We start from the raw sequence: 21,054 nt of genomic DNA, 5'->3' as shown, positions 1-21,054 counted from the left end.
AAGGGATTGCTAATAAGCAGGGTTTTTCCCCCCCAACCATCTGATTGTGAAGCGTTTTGTGATGTTGGCCAAGCGATGCGTCCTGTTATTGTGAATTCCCAAGCTTCGTTTCTGAAAAAAATAAAAAATAAGCCTTGCAGCAAAACAGCTTAGCGAAGTGGAAGAGTAAATGTAACGTGTGCGCCCTGCTTAGCAGCTTCACCAGGAGCCCCCAGCCAAGGCTCTGGAGCAACCACGTCGAGATGAGCGCATGCAGCCTGCCTCGGAAATTCGGTGCAAAATCAGATTTAGCACGAAGGCGGTTCATCTGCGAGGAGAGCGGCTGGTTCCCCTCCCAAGTTTGCCCAGGGAGCCGGCAGCTGGGAGGGGGCTGCTTTCAGCTCCCACGGGGAATCGCCCCTTTCAGGCGGGCTGCTCGGGGTGGGTTACCGAAACGCAAATTCGGCCAGGGGAAAGCGCCACGGCCAGCGCCAGCGGGTTAGTAGGGGAGGGAAATAAAATAAAATAAAATAAAATAAAATAGATGGGGAATCTGCTTTTTTTCCCCCCCGAGACAACTATTTGCCGATCTGCTCCAAAATGGAAGTTGCGCCCAGGGGCCGGGAGGTGACAATTCAAAGTTCCCCGGCCCGAGCGAGGAGCCCGCGGGACGATGTCGCGACGCTGTCGGGCGACAGGGGGGCGGCTCCCGGCGACACGCGGGGGGAACAAAGGCCGGACCCCCCCCCCCCCACCCACACACCTCGGGGGCAAACCGCGGGGCCCCGCGGAGGAGCCGGAGCGGGGCCACGCGTGGGGGCGGCCGCGTGGGAAGCCCGTCCACGGCCGGCGGGGGTCGGGGCGAAAGAGGGGCAGCCCTCCGGGAAAAGTGCTCCGAAATCCTTCAAGCCAGCCCCCCGAGCTGGCCGTGGGGAGCGCAGCGCTGGCTTTCATTTCCGTCTCCTTTCTTCATCTTTCGGGCAACATTTTGTTTGCGCTGGAAAGGCTCCACACCCCCCCCCCCCCACTCCCCACCCCGGCCCCTCCCCCACAAGCCCACCATTGTATATCCGCACGAATGGGGAGAATTATGAATGGTTCCTTAAACCGGCCCGGGGGGGAGGGAGGGAGGGATGCAGAGAGGGAGGGAGGGGGGCGCCGAGCCCTTTGTGTGCCCCCGCCAGCCCGGGGCAGCGCCCGGCCCCCCCCCGCCCCCAAGCAGACGAGCAGCGAGCGGGGACCCCCCCCCCGCACCCCGACCCCCCCCTGGGAGCCGCAGGACCCAGCGCGGCCCCCTCGCCCCGCGGGTCTCCCCTTCCCCATCCTCCCCCCGGCCAACCGTCCTCCACCCCTTTGTCTTTTTTTTTTTTTTTTAATATATTTTTTCTAATTTTTTTTTTTTTCCTTTCTACCCCTCCCCTTTTCTTCCCTCCTTTCCTCGGCAGAGCCCTGCAGAAACATTACCATATGGGGCTCCGCCGGGGCTGCAGAGACCCCCGCCCCCCCCCCCCCCTTCCCTCCCACCCACCCACCTACCTTCCCCCACCCCCTCCGCCTTCCCCCACCCTCACCCCTCCTCCTCCTCCTCCTCCTCTTCCTCCCCCCGCCCCATCTCGCCCAGGCGCGACCCCAGTGCACAATCCCCCCAGCCTGGCCCGCCGGGGGGAGGAGCGGCCGGGGGGGGGCGGGCATTGCGGTGCCTTTTCCCCTCCCTCCGTGCCGGGCTCCCCCCAGCTCGCAGGGGGAGGCGCGGCCGCCCCAGCCGTTTTCGGGTAGCGGGGGCGCACGGCGCTGCTCGGGGCCCCCCCGGCGGAAGGGCAGAGGCGGCGCAGGGCCCTCGCCCACCCGGCTCCGGTTTCCCCTTCCCTCCCCCCTCCGGCTCCCGGCCCTCTCTAAACTTGTCCTGTCCTGGGCAGCCTCCCCCCGGCCTTCACCCCTCCTCCTCCTCCTCCTCCTCCTCCTCCTCCTCCGGCTGTGTGCGCGCCCCGGCCGCTCGCTAATTGAAGAGCTGGGATTCCTCACGTGAGAAGTTGATTTGTAGTTTGAACACGTGGCTCATTCAAAAAGCCGGAATATTCAAGTAATTTTTTTTTTTTCTTCCCTTCTCTCCTTCCCTCCCCCTCCCCTTCTCTGTGTGTTTTTTTTTTTTTTTTTTTTTTTTTTATACGGAGAGGCGGCGCCTGCACGCACGTAGTGTGACATTTTCATAGTCCGCCTGCTGCTGCCAAAGGGGCTCGGGGGCAAGACAAAAAAAGTAGTTTTTTTTTTTTTTTTTTTTCCTCCTCTTTCCCTCCTCCTTTTCCTCTCCTCAGCCCGCCATCCGCGGCCCCGGCGCTGGGTGTTTCCCCCGCGCCCCCCATGCGCCCGGGTAGCACGGCAGGCACTTAGGGCTCCCATTTGGCCACGTTATTTTTTTTTTTTTTTTTTTTTTTTTTTTTTTACCCCTTGAGAGAGGGAGGGAGGGACGCGAGCTGCAGATCTGATTTTTTTTTTTTTTTTTTTTTCCTTCCCGTCCTCTCTCTCTCTCTCTCTCTCTCTCTCCCTCCTTCCTCCATCGCATTTTGTTTTATTTCCCCCTCCCTCCCCACCTCCTCTCGCAAGACGAGGGTTGCAGCCCGCCGTGCGCGCCTCCCCGAGCCGCCAGGAAGATGAACAAGCTCTACATCGGCAACCTCGGCGAGAACGTCAGCCCCCTCGACCTGGAAAGTCTCTTTAAGGACTCCAAGATCCCCTTCTCGGGCCAGTTCCTGGTCAAGACGGGGTACGCCTTCGTCGACTGCCCCGACGAGAGCTGGGCCATGAAGGCCATCGAGGCACTTTCAGGTGAGCGGCCCCATCCTTCGCCCCAACCTCCCGAATTTCCCGGCCCTATTCTTCGCCCCCACCCTCCCAAATTTCCCCGCACCCCCGACGGCTCCGGCTGCCCAGACGGAGGGGCCGGGGGGGGAGGTCCCCGCTGTGCCCCCCACCCCCGGCACCAGCTCAGGCACGGCCGGGGCCGTTCCCCCGTTGCTCCCCGGCCCCCCGGGGGGGCGGTGGTGCTGGGGGGGGGGCGTGTGGGGCCGGCAGTCTTGGGCCCACGGCCCCTCGTTGCGGCGGCCCCATGTTTTTTCCCCACCCCACAGCCTGGGGCTGGGGGGGGGTGGGTGGGTTGCAGGACCCCCCCCCCTCCGCCCCCATCGCTGCGGCTGGGCGCAGGCCGCGGATTTCACTGTAGGGCTGGGGGCGAGCCGCCCACCCGGCCCCAAAGTCTTGGGGCTTTGGGGTGTGTGTGTGGGGGAGCCGCTGGTGCCCTCCCCGCACCGCCCGGGATTTATTTCGGTTTCTTTTCGCTGCTCTCACGCACCCATCACCGCCTCCAGCAGCGCGCCGGCTCCTGGCCCCGACATCCTGTTTTCGGGTGCCTTTTAAAAAATATGCGCTCTAAATAAATAAATAAATAAAACACGCCGATTAAAAATAATAATAATAACAACAATAAAATACGGCCGAAGCGGCTTCACGCATCCCTTGCTGGGCAAGCCAGCTCGGGGGTTGCCGGTGCTGCTTCTTTTTCCCTTTCCTCCTCCCGTGTCCGAGGCCCGGCGGCTCGGCACGGCTCGGCTCGGCTCGGCCCTGCCCGGAGCAGCCCCGGGAGCCGGGCTTTGCCGGGGCCCCGCTCGGCCGGCCCGGAACGTGTTGCGCTCCCGGCTCCTGCCCCGCGCCGCTGCGGAGCCCGGCGAGGAGGCGCGGGGGCCGCGGGGCCGCTCTCCAATCCTTTCCCCTTCTCTTTGGCTCCGCAGGTAAAGTGGAGCTGCATGGGAAACTCATAGAAGTTGAGCATTCGGTCCCGAAAAGACAAAGGTAATTTTTTTTTTTTTTTTTTTTTTTTTCCCCCTCCCTCCTCGGATTACCCCTATTTACCCAGTGAGAAGCAATTTGAAAAATGCTTAGGTTTGTGTTTCTGTTCCCTGTAGATAAATGGGCTGCTTTCTTAAACCCACAGTCGTGCTCTCCCCGCTGTCCTAGAGGCTTTCTAGAATCGCCCCATGTATTTCTAATGGGCTGGATTGGCCAGGCAACACCGTAGCATTTAAAAAAAAAAAAAAAAAGCCTTTTTGTGGGAGAGGCAGGTTATCGTGGTCCGAGGGCAGAGGATTGTGAAGATTTTAAATTTTGAAGTTCTTGAGAGGAGTTAAAAAAAAAAAAAAAAAAAATCAGCGTGTTAGCAGGAAATTAAATGTGTTGTGGACTGTATAACGGGCAGGCACATGAGCCCTGCTCCAGCAACAAAAGGCATTTTGTAAATATCCCAGTATACATATTTTCTGATCCTGCCATGTTGGAGTCCGCAGCATTTTATAGACACGTAGTGTAGGTCTGCGTTTGAATATCTGTGTTCGGGAGGATTTTTCATCACTCTTTTGAGCTGGTATAGGGAAGCAGCAGGAGAATGATTTCTTCCCAATAAGGACAGGATTTATGCATCCTTAATTTCTAAATATATGTTTAATTCTTGCAAGGTAGTAATTTTGTGGGCCTCATGTAAAGAAGGAATAGTTGCAGTATAGCAGGGTAGTATTTTTATACTGCCTGTAGCAATTCAGCGTGTTTCTTTCACAAATGTTTAGATCAGAGAAAACCTGGCGTGCACTAGATAGTAAATAGCAAAATAGATCAAACTTTCCACGTGCTTGTTCCTGCACTCCATTATTCAATCTGGGAAGTATGTCTGTCTGTGTAACTTTGTTAAAAGGGGCTTCTGCTATTTCAGGGTTGTTTTAAAAAGGGCAGTCTCTTCAACGTAGTTGATTTGAGAAGGTGAATTAGCTGGCTTGCTGGGTATTGTGACTTGGTGTTTGAGAATTAAAAGTTTAATCGCTATTTAGTGTTGGAGGAAATCTTTGCCTGAGGAAGTATGGAGGATTCTTGATCTAGTTAAGGCAGGGGGCGAGCCCCTCTCTGGGCCAATTCATAGCATGGTAATCTTTATGGTTATACTTGATACTTTTCATTGGAAATTAATATGCTATATGTGCTCTTTCTCATTTATAATGCAAGATATATGACTTTGGTTTATAGCAGTCTGTATTTTTGAGCTTTTGTATATAAAAAAATATTGTAGATGGAAAATATTTTTAGTTTTGAGGAGGAAAAGTCCATGCCACATGTAAGAATTGATCACTTCCTATCAGTCTCCATAATAAATGAATTTACTATCATGCTTTATCATCTCAAGCTTGCACAAATAGCATTTTCTTTAAGCTGGTGAAAACAAATTCATTTCACTCATGGTAAAGGTAAATTAAAAATAGCTGTGCCCTTCACCCCCTCCACCCCCCGCCCCCAACTTTTTGAATCATTGTTTAATGTGTTTAAATGTATTTTCCTGTCCTTTTGGTCGTCAGCTGAAACAGTGTAAAAGTCCATTCTTCATATTTGGTAGTGTGTCTTCATATTTGTGAATTAGCAGTTATCAGAAATGTGCATCTGTCTGTAACTTGGGTTGAGAGGAATTGTACACTGAACTTTAGCACTTCTCTAGGCACGCGTTGCCTACGTATAGGCATTATACTGGAGGGGGGAAAAAACAGATACAATTGTATCAGCATACCTTCATTGTTTCTCCCAAAGACCTTATTTGTTAAAACACACACAGTTCAGATTTATACTGCTGTTTAACAGAAAATTAAATTGCATTTCTCATAACTGCACTTCCTTCCCCTTTGTTTCCACTCCCCCTTTTCCAAAATCAAATATAGAAAGCCACTTAAAATTCATTCAGTGGCCTCCATACGTAAAAGTAACTTTCTTGTTCCTTTTATAGATGTACAATACTTTTTCTTTTTTTGAGGGGTGGTGTCACGAAGTTGGAGATTTTTTTTCCATGTCTCTAGACGTTGCTTACTGGGTGTGTATTTAGAGTTGCTGGATATGCGTAAAAGCACAACCTTCAAGAGTTGAGTGTTCTGGTGCAAATGGCCACTAATGTGTTTTCAAAGTAACTTATCTGGAGTCCCTGTCTCTTTTTGCATGAGGGGAGGGTGTCAGATACGGCCAGGGTGGGGGGTGCTGCTCACCAGGCCCACCCAGCGTGTTTGCACGCTGCAGGGCCGGAGAGCTTTCCATGGAGCCCTGCACGCTCCACCGTGTCTGAAACGGGCAGGGAAGTGACACCATTTTAAATCTGTCTACACACACTTTTAAATACGTCAAATCTGTCTTAAAGCATGAGTGTACAATTAAGCTGGGTCAAAAGATGTTTCATAGCAGCAAAAATTAGTTTTGTAGTGCTTTGAAATTATTCAGTACATTGTATTGAAATAATTCAGTACGTTGTATTGCCCCCATATTGCTGTGAGGCTGCCTCATGGGGAGTTCTAACTCACTGCCTCACTAATTCCTAAATTGTTGTGTTTTTTCTTCTTTTTGGTGTGTGTGTGTATATATCCTTTTGCTCCCAGAGGTGGTTTGCAGGTATCTCTCCACTGAGGTGGATGGGAGGAAAGGGTAAGAGTTTGGCAATCCATAGCCTTGTCACGTAAAGGGAGGTCAGGAGGTGGTGTCGGTCGGGGCTGCCATGGAGCTGAGCCGAGGCGATGGAGGGTGCCTGGCGGGCTGTTGGGAGTGAGATTCTTGGGCCCCGTAGTCACTGCATTCCAGCCCCTGCTGGATCTTCACGTTTGGAGTGGGCACACCCAGGTTTGCAAAATTACCTTTCTACCTGCTGTGCGGAGCCTGTGTGTGGCTCTTGGCCTCCCCTCCCCCTGGAAGTATTTAAAGAGGGAGGGCTGGATATGCTGCCGCTGAAAGAAGGGGCCTGGTCAAGGTTTTCTTGATGGAAGGGTGGGGAATTATTTTGGGGGAGGTGCAAAGTCTTTAATAAGCTCGGAGTAGATTCCTGACTTACTATGGAAATCTCAAGGGAATGCAAAAGGAATGCAGAATTTCTGCATTCGGACCCCTCTGCATGGAGGAAGGCCATGGCAATATTTAAAGGTTTAGGTCACTTTATTTAAAACTCAGCGAAGGCATTGCAATAATTCAGCCTGCTGGTCACGCTCGGCGGAGGAATGGGGGGCACGGTTGGCCACGGCTGTGGCTTGGATTAGCTCTCCTCTTGTGCAGGAGGATGGCCGCAGCCTTGTGCCCGTGCGCCTGCACCTATGAAACTTGTGGTGTGGGCCTTTGGGTGCTACCTCCTGGCCATCCAGGAGCAGCTGGCCCCTCGCAAGGCGATGTGATTATTCAATCTGATTATTCAGATGGCCCTGATGTCGCGGGTGTGTGGTGAGGGGGAAGGGATGGTGCTAACTGGGGGCACCTGGGGCTGTGCCCAGCCCTTTCAGGTGCCTACAGTGCTTGCCACACCTGAACTGCGGTAATGACGAGGCATTTTTCCTGATTGGAAGGCCAATTCTTTCCCCCCTCATGCCTCTGGGGTCCTTTGTTTCTGTTGAGAAAATAAATTCAGTTTGTCTCTCCTGGGGGGGGGGTTAATTTGGGAGAGGAGAGGGACAGAGGTGTGCCACGCGGGTGGTGTGGCCTCCTGACAGCCTGGCGCAGGTAATGGCTTTCCAGCTCTGCTTCACCTGTAGTGCTCAAGTGCCCGAAGGAAGGCTTATCCGAGGGAAACAGGCCCCAAAGTCCTCACAACCCGCCTGTTCCAGGAGAGAGCCTTGCGCTGTGGGGTGGGCGTTGAATTGTGTTGCTAATTTTTCGTATAATTAGGGTTTGTGGCTTGTGTGCGCAAGGCGGTGGGAAGCGGCTTTGCGGGGCTAACCTATGTCTGGTGGCTACAGCAGTCAGCATTATTAAAAAAAAAATAAATAATAATTTAGTGGCAGACATTTTTAGTTTTGCTTCTGTAAATATGAAGCAGGGCGAAACATGCTGTATGTAAGGAGACATGATAGAAAATGTCACTCACCAGCTGTATTCGTGCTCTTTTCTGTGGACGGAGGCTGAAGGCCATGCCTGGGTCCAAGTTAGTGTTTTCAAAAGCAAAGGGTAAAAATTTTACGTAGTGAATTTGGGGGGTTTAATCTCTGTTCTCACATTACTTTTGCAGATGTGAGCAGGATTTTTTTTTTTTTTTTCTGAGGGGAAAAAAAAAATCTTTGAAAGTCACAGTTAGAGTGGAAAATATAAACCTTGACAGATTTTGAGATTCTTATATAGACAACAAGTTGTTATGGCAAGAACTGAAAATTCTTCATAACAACTCCTCATACTGTCTGGTCACCAAAATCACTTTTTGTTGCATTTTTTTTAATAGACTGAAGTACATGAAACACGTCTCTAAACTTGCATCTTTAAAGTTTGGTCTTGTTCTCTTTTTTTTTTCTGCCTTCCCTTTGTGGAAGGTACTCTGAGAGCATACTTGTAGTAGATACTACGTTTTGTGTAGATGTGGTAAATTTTGTAGGGATGAATTAAAAAAAAATAACTTTTTTTTTTTGAAAGTGTAATTCATGGGTAATAAAGTATAATCAGAAAATGTTTAAGAAATCTCTATTTCTTTTTGTTTTTAAGCATGGGGTATTAAAAACACTTTTCCACCTTTTTGAGCCCTTGAAGGTGGTATTTTTGTAAAATGGAGGCATTCATTTCAGTCACTCTTTTAAGTGCACAGCATAGGACTCTACAGTGCTGGAGTCCTTTAATGGCTTCTGGTTAGCTTTTGGGTGGACTTCAAATGCTTAGTCTTGACCTGAAAAATTCTTGAATAGCTCAGGATTTACCTACCTAACAGAAAATGTGAAGCTTCCCATAATGCCCATGAGCAGGGACCCAGGCAGTATTAAAATACACCTTCTTAACCATGGGCAGGGCTCAAAAAAAAAAACACTTCCCTCCTTAAGCTTCCTCTCCCTGAATTCATCTTAATTTTCAGGGCTTTCTCCTTCTGAGCTCTTGCTAAAGAGAGCACAGTGGTGTGGAGCATGGGCAGGGGCTCAGCTTTTTTTTTTTTTTTTTTTTTTTGGTGACTTTGTCCTTGTGTGAGCCCGATGAGACAGGCACAGTGTGTTATGGGTGTGGAATTTCTGCTCTAGCAGTTTGAGTCGGCTTTGTAACTGGAATTGGCTTATTTTAAATCAGAAAACAGATGGAGAATGGGTGCAAAATTTAAATGTTATAAAACATGAGGGTAACTTTTCAGGTTTTGCAGAGGAGGGGGGAGAGAAATAGGTGGAAAAGTTTAAGTGGAATTGATGCACTAGGTGCAGGATGTGCTTCCGGGGCTCTTCAGAGCAATTCTTCTCGTGGGTGCTCTCTCAACTTGTTTTTGTATGCAAAATGGCTATCTGATGCAGGGTATAGAGGGGTATGTGCACTTAAATGCTAAGGGTGGAAAGCTAAGATAAAACCCGAAGTTTTCCTTATTTTTTCTAGAAATGTGACTCGCCATAAATGCTGTGTTCCATTTCTCTATATATTTATTTATTTGCTTTTGCTGTTCAAATAAAGACAATATTGTTGAAAAGCGCCATCTGAAACCTGTGAGGGTCTCTGGGCTTGGGGTGTGCTGTAGAGAAGCAGATTTGGTGCTCCTGGGCTCACTTATCAGTGTGAGCACAGCAGTGGCAGTTTTTTTTTTTTTTTTTTTCTCCTCACCTGCAGTAAGCAATTTGGCTCTGGAAAGTTTCTGTATGGGAGCAAGGGCTTCTATATGCTTGGGCATGTTTCAGGTAATTAAAAAATAACAAATTCTATCTATTTATGTAATCTCCTGTTTTTGCATCTTTCCAAATCTGCAATATCAGTTTGTGTGTAGAAAGATGCATATGTTTAGCCAAGAAGAAAATCTTGATGTTTGTAGTTGAATATTTTTAGTAACACATTTTATTTGCCAAGTATAGGGTCAATATTAGGGTAAATGTTAAAATACTGAATGTGTAACATTTAATGGCAATAAAAAAGGGTGGAAAAAGGTGCTTTTTTTTCTTCTGTGTGTGTAGAAATTTGGAAAGGAAAATTGTATCCAGCTATAATGTGAGTTATTTCACCAAAGTGCATTCTCGCAGCAGCGTGCGCAAGAGACATTCACAGTGTAAAAGCCACCTCCTGTGTAGTGTAACCCCAGCAGCAACGTGCTTCCCCTGTTGCCTGCCTCTTTGTGGTGCACTGGAGCCAGCATCACCTAAAACCGCCCTTTTGCCCATCTGAATGGGAAACTGCCTCTAATGGGCAAAATGAGGCATTTTCTATATCAATCAAGTTGAAATTTGGAGTAGAGCATGGATAAGAAGTGTCAGATGCATTTTGTTAGGTATGGGATTAAGTATTGAAATGAAATAGTCCTGAAATGAAAGATCTTCAGGTGGGAAGGGCCTTATTCCATCTTATATTTTTTAGTGTCCTGATAGCGAAAGAGTGGCTGTAGTTTGAGAAATCTTTCAAACCGCATGTGTGTATCCTTAAAAATGTGTACATAGGAGGACATATTACCATAAAATCAGTTGCAGTTTAAGAAGAGACCTGCTAAAAATATCTGGAGAACTTATAAAAATAGTCCATTTTTTTTTTGCTGGTGTTGGTACACTTGAACACAATCGGAGCTGAATGTTCACTTTTGAAAGATTAACTTTCATGCTCAGCTGAACTTTAGGAACGCTATTTTAAAATATGTAGCCTACGCTGCGTGTCTAATACATTTTTCCCCTTTGAAAATGGCAGGGTTGTATTGTTTTGGGAAATTGATTTCACAGGACCCGGACTTTTAAAATTTAAAAGTAAGTTTTTCCTCAAAAATGGAGCTCGCTGCGCCCTAACGGAGCCTTAAGTGTTGTGGTGCAGGAATTAAAATTCCAGCTGGAGCGAGCCCCGGTCTGCGTGAACAAAACCTCGTGTTGACAAAAACGTATCTTCAATTATTAGATGCGTTCGCAATTACTCATTTTCCTGAAGCTTCGTGTTAAACAGTGGTTAGGGTTGGAATAAAAAGAAAAAAAAACAACCCATGCCGTTTGGATTTGGAGGGATCTGTGAGAGATGCAGCCTGTTTGCATCAAAGAGGGGCTCGTTTTTGAGGAAACAGCAGGGCGAGAGGGCTGGCGAAGGGGAGGGGGGTGGAAAACCCACCGAAGGGGAGCCGCGGCACATGGCTACTGCAGGCAGCTCTCATCCCGGGGCCTGATCCCGCGTGCTTGCTGCTCCTGCTCCCCCTGCCCTCGGAGGAAGTCCTCACCCCGCTGCCGAGAGGCTCTCGGGAAACCGAGTTTGCAAAAACTGCCCCAGCCTTGACAGGGAAGCCGCGTGCACCAGGCAGCAAAGGCAAAAGCTAGCTCTCGAAAAGAAAGCAGACGTGGGGTGGGGGTGTTGAACACGATGACCAACAGTAGGTTTAAAACTGTTACGGGAGAGATCCTCCAGAAATTTGGTTTTAGTGATAAAGCGGGCTGTTTGGTTTGCATGCTTCTGGGGGGTTCCCTGTGTGATGGCGACCTCCTAGTTATCATAGGGCAGCAGTTCGTTTCTGCCTCCTGCTTCTAGAGAAAGAACTTCAAAACAGCGTGTCTTTATGGCAGCACTCGGAAACAATAATCTATAGGATGTTTGATGAGGAATTTGGGCAGTAGTTTAGTCCAAGATAAGAGAAAAGCCTTGTAGTGTAAACCACCACATCTGTTCTTTTTCCTGTTGCAAATTTTGGTAAAAACTCTTTAAATGACTTTCCAGCGAAAGCTTGACAGCAACCACAGGCAGGTAACAGTTGCGGGGGGGGATTAAATTTAATTGTCTGAGTTTTTTTGGATATAGTTTCCAATTCTGGAATACTTTTTTTTGCTAATTACATCCTGGAAAGTGCAGGTTGCCACGGTGCTGGTTGGTCACAGATGGGAACTGCTTTGCATGGTCCTTCCCACTGAGGCCACCGGGTACCTGAATGAGCCACGTTTTCCTTGGGAAAACTGTTACTGTGGTGCCCAGAGGCATCTGTTCTCTGGGGTCAAGCGAGAACTTCTCAACACTGAAGTGTCTTTTCATGGTGCTGGGCACAGGGCGTCCTGGTGCTGCAAGTCCTCGTGCAGCGAGCCTTGTCGTGGGTTACCTGAGCAGGTCCTGCATGCGAGGGGAGCAGCACGGCTCCGTGACGGAGAGCTAAAAGCTGCCGCTGCTGGTCAGCATATTGCTTCTCCTGACCCTAGCAGGAGAGCTGCCATATCCCGGTGTTTGTTCCTGTCCCGCCTGCTCCAACTTTTCAGCCGCCCCGCAATTAGTCAGGCAGGATGCTTAGAAGAAATGCTTGTCCTGCAGGGATGCTAGCTATTTAAAACTATGGAAATAGGGGTTATCTTTCCGTTTTGAGTGCAGCCTGAGAGGCGCTAAGCGTGTAGGTTAACATGTGCTCTGTGGATTTACTAACGCTCAGTGGAGGAACCGGAGGTTTCCGTGATTCAGCATGCGTATGGGAGCTGGTTCTAATAACCTGTGCAAAATAAACGAGAAACGGACAGCTCTTAAAGCCTGAGCAGAGGTTTTATTTTATTTTTTTCTTGAGCACTGCACGTTCAGCATTAAATTTCTTCTGAGTTTAATGCCGGTGCTCAGCAGCAGCGGTGTAAAACTCCTCTCGTGCTGCTAATGTTGCTGTCCAAAGATGTGCCAGAAAGCTTCTAGGTACAGCAGTGTTTGCCTTTTAAGATTAAGAAAAAGAGAAAAGATTAATTTATGGTGATCAAAGTAGGTAACCCTTCCTTTTTGTTCATTTACTCGTTAAATGGTAAGTTTGGTGCTCAGTGGTCTGAGTCCTAATAGCAAATGATAAAGTCCCGTTTTAATTATTAGTCCTGGTAACTATTTGGGTGCCTGTTTTATTTGCCTCCACAAAGTGCTCACTTAAGCTAGGTTACATACCTCTTTTTAGGAGACTTCTTTTTCCTCTTATGCTGTTAGGAGGGATTTTTTTATAAATGTGATTTCTACCTCTTCCTTTGCCCTGGCTCTTAAGCAAGAAATAACATTTGGTGGTGGTGTGTAAGCATGCCCCAAATCCTGTGTTTAACATAGAGCTTCAAGCTTTTACCTGAAGCTAAAAGGTGCATGCCCTTTATACAACTGGACTTGATCACAATTGTTCAATTAAAGACAAGTCACAAGCAAAATCATTCTTTCAGGTATGTAGCACGTGCTTTACCCGTGGAAGGGTGAAGTTAGGTGTTGCTCCTTGAAAGCAATCAGAGAACCTCGGAGAAAGATTTAGGAGATAAATTCAGAAGATGGATTTATCATTATAATTCAGAGCCCTTCGAGCTTTAGGGCTGAGTTAAAGATTGCCTTCCCTTTGTGTTGGACTAGCTTCAGTAAAATTACAAAATTGCGTTCATTTGCCACCCCTTTCTCTGCAGTAAATATTTACGTGTGTGGTTTGTCTTGCTGGCCCTTGTGCTTGCCTCACCTGGTCCGTGTGGTTCCCTTAGTACAACTGTTACTGGTTTAGCATAAATTGGCTGAAGCTCAGCACCTTGCATGGCAGTGCTGCTGCTGAGCACACCAACGGCAGCGAGGATCCCGCGTTGCACGTGTGCTCGTGTCAGCCCTCTGTGTGGTGGCTCCTCAAAATGTCTTTCCGAGTAAAACCTATGTTATTATGTTAACTTTTTAGCCACAAAGTGTTGGTGGAAATCCTTTGTGAAGCTCCTCCAGCAAGCTGCTGTGTGTCGGGCTTCTGACTTGTGTCGCTGGGTGGGTCTCTTTGGGTGGTACCCTTGAAGAAAGCAGGGGGAAAAAAGGGAAAATAATAATAATAAAAGCAAGGCATGGAAAAATCTGTCCAGAACTTAGTCATGCTTCAATGTGATAAAGCCCTGAAAGTTCCTGAGGAAGAAGTGGCTTTGGAGCTGGTGGGGTTTTCTGGAGATGCCAGTGTGTGTGTGCTACCTGATGGGGCTGGGTAAGTGCTGCCTCGGGGTAGGGGCAAAGAGGTGCCCTGACCAGCTGCTTCTCCCTCTAGCATCCAGCCCTGAATGTCCCCTGCACCCCGTGAGTGATGTGCACGTGTTTTAAGAGGTATTGAAGCAGCTCTCTGAGGTCTGGGAGGAGGCAGGGCAAGGGGTGGTGACTGTGAGCCCTGTGATAGCCCCAGCTCTGCCAGGTGCCTGGGGCTGTCCCGCTCTTCAGTCCAAGAGCAGATGGGGAACTGGTGGCAGTGGGGTTTGAAATGAGCTGAATTTTGGGGTGATGTTGTGGGAAATCATTGAAGCTGATGTGTAAGTGCTGGTGTTAGCAGAAAGCAAGCAGTGACTCCAAAGGAAGGATGATTTCATTCTGTGGTTGAATCCTTATAACATCATAGCCCTCCTTAGGCTGATTTATTTTTTTTTCTTTTGGTAACGGGGTATTTTTAGCTTCTGCTCTTCATTGCTTTTTAAAATGCTCTGAAATCCTCAGTTGTTGGGCATGCCTAGGTGCAGGTGGAATGGTTGAATATCAAACCTTTGGGAGGGGTATTTCAGCTCTGCTGGGCTGTGCTCCAGGTAAAAGCAACTAACTTAGGTGTCCTTGTCACTTCATCTGTACTGTAGGATTGTAAAAAGGATGCTAATTACCGTCTTGGTGTGACAGTAAGCTTGCAAATCTGTATACAAAGTAAATTTGAAACAATCAACTGCTAAATAATGTACTAAACTTGGTCAAAATTATCATTGCCATTCATATGAACTCTGTTCTTACTCTTGACTTAAATATCTCAAAATGCTGCGTGTTTGAAAACAAGTTACTAGATGCAAGTAACCTTGTTTTAATGACGATACAGGTTCAGAGTTTGTCTCTGAACAAGCTAGTTAGCTATAGCATAGTATAGGCCTTTGCTTTATCCAAATTTACTATGCTCAGTTAAATACAAAGTGAGCTGAAATAGTGTAGCAGACAAACATTTAATCTATATACATACAAAGTGCAGTTTTCGGGGCCGCAGAAGTGTAAACTCTATTTTTTGTTCTCTAATCATGACAGTGTATTTTAAATCTACAGCGTAAAAAAATTGGTGCTTACTGTGATCCTCATCCTCACAGCATGTGCTATTTTCTGTTTTCTGTGAAAAAGGAAATGGAAAATAATGGGGTTATTTAAAAGGTGATGGTGGCTGTCCCTATGAGTGCTTTTTACACTGCTTCCTAAAGTCATGGCAGACTTTTACAGTGTTATAAAAGTAGGGAAAAAAATGTCAAATATAAAGGTTACCAACAAAAATATGGTTACACATCTTGTATACAAGTGCTTTTAAACATAACTGTACCGCTGCAACATTTCACAGTTTTACAATTTATTTAAAAGGTTAAAATTTAACAGCTGCATTTTAATTTTTGGCTTTTTTGGTTGGACAGAATGAAATAGTATTCAGAGGCTTTGGTGGAGGTCTGGTATGAAAGTTCAGGGCTTGTTTTTTGTGTAGTATGCTATATAAATCCGTGTCCTGAACAGAGCTGCTGTGATGGAAGAGCCTAAGATTGCTCTGGTGATCCTTAAAAGTGAGGTTTAATGAAGACATAATTAACAAGATTTTCGATCAAGTATATATAAAATATTACAAGAGACTTTACACACAAGCTGTGATGTTTCAATTATACTGCTATGAAACGTTATGAATATACATTTACTAGTGTAGATCAACTATACTACTATGAAACATTTACCATGATACACGTTTACTAGTGTAGGTGTACTTATGACCAAAGTGAATGAATGCCTTAAAAAAAAAAAAAAAAGGGAGGGAATAAGCCATGTAGACCCATGTTCGTAGGAAACTTAGTATGGATATTACTTAATGTCTTCTGATGTTCAATTTGTCAATCAGAAAGGTGCATTTTTCAGTAACACGTCTTTGGTCTGAAGCTTAATGCATAAAATTGTGTACACTTGCCAAGCATGTATGCTACTGTGTGCTGCAGCCCAGCTGAAAGGCAGGGTGCTTTACACCTCGGGGGAACAGATCCTACAGGGGAGAGGGCACAGCTCTAAACAGCATGTAGGGCTTGCAACAAAAGTTCAGGTATGAGATAAAATTATTTGGTACTGTTCTGTCCCCACAATTTTTATGTGGTTGAAGGGGATTTTGTCTTTTGGGGTAGAACTCTTCAGAAAATATAACTTGGAAAAAAAAAAAAAGCACAATAGAAAACTGTAAGCCTAATTGGTTTGGCTTTTTTATCCTGCAACTGGTGCCATTCAGCATAAAAATGACAGAGCCAAACTGCAGAGTGGTCAGTTTCAATGACTTCTGGGTCTTGACAGGGTGAGCAGAAAGGAAGGCAAAAACCTGGTGATGCCAGTACAAAACCCACACGTTCTGTCGATGCCTTGGAGGTGTTACACCTCCTGGACTTTGTCACTGAATCACGTTAAGGTTCCACAGAATTCCAGTTACTGTCTCTTGTCGGTGTTCAGTTCTTTCAGTGTGTGAGCTAGTAAAATAATTACTAGGGCATCAAAATGAGAGCTGATACCTTTGCCATGCCTTTTGTGCATCGATTTATACTTGAAAAGTTCCTGATTTTTTTTTTAAGACAACTTTTCAGCTGTGTGAATAAGGTTTATTGCACTGAATCCTTTGGGATGGAAGATCTTATTTATATTAAAGCAGTAATAATGGGGAATGTGTGGTGAATTTGACACTTCTGCTGTTTTAAGACTAGCGATGGATAAATTCAACTAAATCTATGCCTGTTAGTTTGGTCTAGGGGATTTAAAAGAAGCTGTTTGTCTTGCCAGTCATCGGTTTTTAAACTTTTATTTGGCTTGACTAGAGATTGAAGGCTGGACAGCAGTAATGAGGAATTAGATTTAAAACTTAAAAAAAAAATAAAAGACTAAGTAGTTTGTCCTTCCTAACATCCTCTTTATGTCATGGAAGAGACTTGCTTAAAAATCTGCCTTGGCTCTGAATTCTCACCAACTCCAGGTGTAGCAGAAAAGCCTTGTGGACTTCAGTGGTGTTCTCTGCAGCACTAGTGCTTCAGCTTTGTATTTCTTTAGTCCTAGAGGAATCTTAATTTACCGAGATAATTTTTGGGATTGGATGTTGCTTTGTGCCATTTTTCATAGAATAGCCCAAGATAGTCAGGGGATGGGCTTTGCTTTAAAAAGTCTGTGTGTAGGACAAAATGGTGTAACAGCAGAGTTGTTCACCTGGCTGCATCCCTGTGCTCCCCGAATACCTAAAACCTCTCTTAGGTTAAGCTCTGGAGCATATCTGGAAGGTTTAAAACAGATATTTAATAGCAAAAACATAGCTACTAGTTTCCCTGCTTACCAGCTGCATGCTGCCTGGTATAAGAGGAGCACCTCTTGCTATTTTATTTCAAGCCTTCTATAGCGTCCCCAAGCCAGATCTGAACTGGAATGGTTAATCTGGGGCATACGGTGACCTTAACCTGTGTGTAAACACCCTCTGCTCAAACCTGACCTGAAAAAGGCTGAAATGGGTTACTCTCGGTTTGTGCTGGTGATGTAAGGAATCTGGAAGGCATTTCCAATATTCTCCACGAATACTGTCTCATGGTTGAGCAAATTGGTGCTGGCAATAGGACGACCACAGCGTTTGGCTACAAACGCTGCTAATTTAGTTCAGATATTTTAATCTGGGAAGGATGAATCACTGAGCTATTGTTAAGGCGAGATGTAATCTGGTGCCCTACCTCCCATTCCGAAAAAGTTGCCAACGCTTCCACATCATTCATGAAATCTGTGTCACTTACTCCACCGAAACACGTGCCCTTGTTGGACACCTGAAGGAGATGGGTGGAGGAAGGCGTGAGGCTGGAAGCACTGAGGGCTATCCAGCAGCCACTTCGTGGAACAAAACATCTTGTTGGCTTCCCAATTCCCAAGTCTTGCTGCCCCTTTTTCCTTTAGAAATAGCTCTGAAATCCCCTACACTATTTCTTTCTCCCTCCTGGCATTTGAAAAGGAGCTCAACTCATTGAAAATTAAACAACAAGCTCTCTTCCCTGGGCAGAGCTCCCCATCCCTGAGTGTGGCCGTGTATTGCAGTGACGCCACATGCAAACTTCAGGCTTGCAGCTGGGGTAAAACTCTGTAATAAGTCTGGAAATATTGGCTGCTTCAGCTAGCAGCCCTATGGACAGCAGGAAAATAGGTAAGGGTGTAGAGGGAGCCTTTGGCTGCTCTGATGGCTGAGGGAAAAAGGGGGTGGAGGAGAGTGGACGCTGTGTTCAGGCATTAAGGGATTATTAATTCAGTTTGGGTAGGGTAGTTAGTGGCCAATCTTTCACTTGTTTAGGAGCACTACTACATTTAAAGGTATTTTTGGTTCTTCATATTCATCCTGAGTGTTCTCAGTGTTATCCACATCCCAGTTAACTGCAAGCTAGTGGTGGGGTGAGAGAATAAATGGCAGGTGACCGTAGCCCTAAAATGGCTGGTCAGCAAAGTCAGCTCAGTAATACAAGTATTTGAGGGATGTGGACCCCTGCTCTAAGAGGGAAAGAGAAACTCTGGCATTTAAACAAAACAATCCCCCTTACCCCCCACGCCCTTTCAGTTTCTCCAAAGGCTTTGGGGAAGGGAGAGAGAAGGCTCAAAATGTTGGAAGCCACCAAGCTAAGGGTAGATGAAGTCTTTTCCTACTGCAAGGTATTGGAATTTCCTATTAATTTTGGAGCAGTGCTTAATTCCTTAATTAAGTAACAGAAATCTTAACAGCCTTCAGTCATTAACAACACCTGGAAAATGAATTTTTTTCAAACGAGACATTCAGCAGTAACGTGGTAATGGCAGAATCTCCACAGTTCTCTTTTAAAAATGTCTTTATGGACCGCTCGTGGGAATTTACAAATAACGAATGTAAGCTTTTAGTCTAATTAGTGGCGTGAACAATCATAAAAACAAAATTATGAAGCAAATGGTTGTGGGGTGGGTGAAAGCCTACTTAATCTCTGGTTTATCCGTGCAAGTGCACTGGTTGATTTACCTACTGTGTATGTTGTGACGTAGATGTGCTGGTGTTAAACCTTCTGGTTGTGCTTCCTGGGGTATTTCCTGCTCACAAATATCCAGCCTCTTCCACATGTTGGGGTGAGTTACCCTGAAATGGGAGCTGAGCACAGTGTCTGGTCATTTGGCTGGTGGCTTCCGAGCGCCGAGCCGTGCAGGCAGCTCCGGTTGCTCCTTCTGGTGGCAAGCAGTAAGCGAAGGCGATGTTTTGCAGATGCTGGGAGGAAATTTGATCATCAGCGCAGAGGAATCTGTGAGGTAATCCAAGAGGCAGATTTTCGTGTTGAGTGCCTAGATAACACGCCTCCCAAAGCTGCTGCTTCAGTGGGTTGTGTGCGCAAGATGAGATGGGATGGGTGGTCGGATCCAACCATTATGTTTTGCATGAGCTTTGAGGGGAAAAAGTTCAAATACTATTTAAAAAAAAAAGGTTTATTTTGAGTGGTGGAACAGTGCTTTTAAATCCAGGTGTGCGGTGAAACAGTGAGGCAACACCAAGTGAAGCGTTGCTGCAGTTTGCCTGTGGCTCAGGGCTCAGCCGAGCTTTGTCTGCTTGGCTTGTGGAGTTGGGTCTGAGATGGAGCAGTAACACTTCTTCTTAACATAATCTACTGTCCCGGTCAGAAAGTTTTTTTTTTTTTAAAAACAAAAACAAACAAAACAAACAAAAAAAAAAAAACACACAAAGAAAACAAATGAAACAAAAAAAAAAAAACACAAAAGTTTAAAAAACAAAAAAACAGCACAAAGAGGTGGTTTGTTAACAAGTATGTATCTGAAACCATCTTCCTTCCTTAGACAGGTAAGGTGTTAAGATGGACTTTCTGGTTCCCAAGCTAATGGCTAAATTTGATAAAATACAGTAGGTATCACCAGTGTGCCTTGTAGGATGCACTCGATGTTAATTACGTCTTACCAGAAGTGATATGCAAACCTCCCTTTGTCACTTCACTGAGTATTTTTAACAGAAATTCAGCATATGTTCTTCTTAAGCAAGGATTGTGACCCCTTGCTGCTGTATTTATCAGCACTACTTGTTAGGAATAAAAAAAAAAAAAAAAGATTATAGAAGTATATTTACATTATACCACGATTATGTATGTAACATCCAGTAGGTATAATATACCCACATATACTTTTATATGTGTTTAAAATCGGGCTGGGGAGCGTTACTTAGCTGGACTTCTCAGCACGGTAGGTGCTTTCAGCGATCAGACCCGAACAACTTGAAAAGGCTGCCGAGCTTGCCAAAAGCAACGGAGCTTCGCTGGGAAGCCAGGAGCCAGGCGCAGGCTGCAGCACCTCTTACAGGACAAGCTGTTCAGTGCCTTCAGCTGCTGCTCTGCCTGCGTTTGCTATAAGGATATAACGAGCAGAACCCCCCACACCTCTCCCCCATATTGTGACTAAAACAAACTGCTTCTGTTTGTTTTCCCCAGCCACACCAATATGAGTTCGGGACTTTTTTTAATTTGTCCTGTAAACCAGCTTTTCCTTTTGCACTGGTAAGGCACTAAAAGCATTGATTCATTCTGGGATGATCAAGCATTAGCTGCCTGAAGTGACCTGAGGGGGAGAAACTAATCAAGTGTGGCTGGGAGGGTGGATTTCAGTTTGGGGTTTTTCTTGCCTGTTTGTGTTCTGCTGTGTGCGGAGTAAACACTGGGACACCTTTTCCTTTGCCCAGAAATCCAGTTTATTAGCAGCAGTTTTCTATTTGGGCATGGGAGTCCCCAACCTTGTTTCCGTGCCTGTTTGGATGGGGACTTTTTGCCCAGATTTAGCTTTGTGGTGTGGGGGACTGATGGTGCTTGGTGCTGATCGCAGCTGCAGCGTGCACCAGGATCACCCTCGGTGTAATGTGCCAGGGCTTTCCCAGGTAGCTGGTCTGGCAATGCCCACCTGGAAGGGATGAAATGCTGAAATGAAGAAGCTCTCCTTCCCTGCATGTTCCTCAGAGCAGAGAGAGGAGACCATTTACTTTCCATCCCGTAGGTATTGAGTTCAAACAATTGAATGGACTGGAGCTGTCGATGTGCACTTGATCTGTTTTCAGACACGTTTAACTCTTACTCCACGGCAGTGTGTGTCAGAAGGAATTGTGTGTGTTTTTTTTTTTTTTTTTTTTTTAATTTGAAG

At 46.4% G+C, this 21,054-nt stretch overlaps 1 protein-coding gene across 3 annotated transcripts in view; it reads left to right on the top strand.

Moving 5' to 3' along the window:
- Window positions 1–2,052: 2,052 nt before the first annotated feature.
- Window positions 2,053–21,054, top strand: part of IGF2BP3 (insulin like growth factor 2 mRNA binding protein 3) — a 107,829-nt gene continuing 88,827 nt past the window's right edge. For all 3 annotated transcript variants that reach the window (XM_082754789.1, XM_082754788.1, XM_082754790.1), the window contains exons 1-3: window positions 2,053–2,059; window positions 2,581–2,802; window positions 3,762–3,822. In XM_082754789.1, coding sequence (XP_082610915.1) covers window positions 2,628–2,802; window positions 3,762–3,822 — 236 coding nt within the window. In that variant the 5' untranslated portion in view covers window positions 2,053–2,059; window positions 2,581–2,627. The remainder of the gene's footprint in view (window positions 2,060–2,580; window positions 2,803–3,761; window positions 3,823–21,054) is intronic.

This window comes from Aythya marila (assembly GCF_965140915.1).
Source record: "Aythya marila genome assembly, chromosome: 2".
In the NCBI taxonomy this organism is placed as follows: Eukaryota; Metazoa; Chordata; class Aves; order Anseriformes; family Anatidae; genus Aythya; species Aythya marila.
The sequence above is the reverse complement of the archived record's forward strand: the minus strand, read 5'-3'. Positions and strand labels throughout refer to the sequence as shown.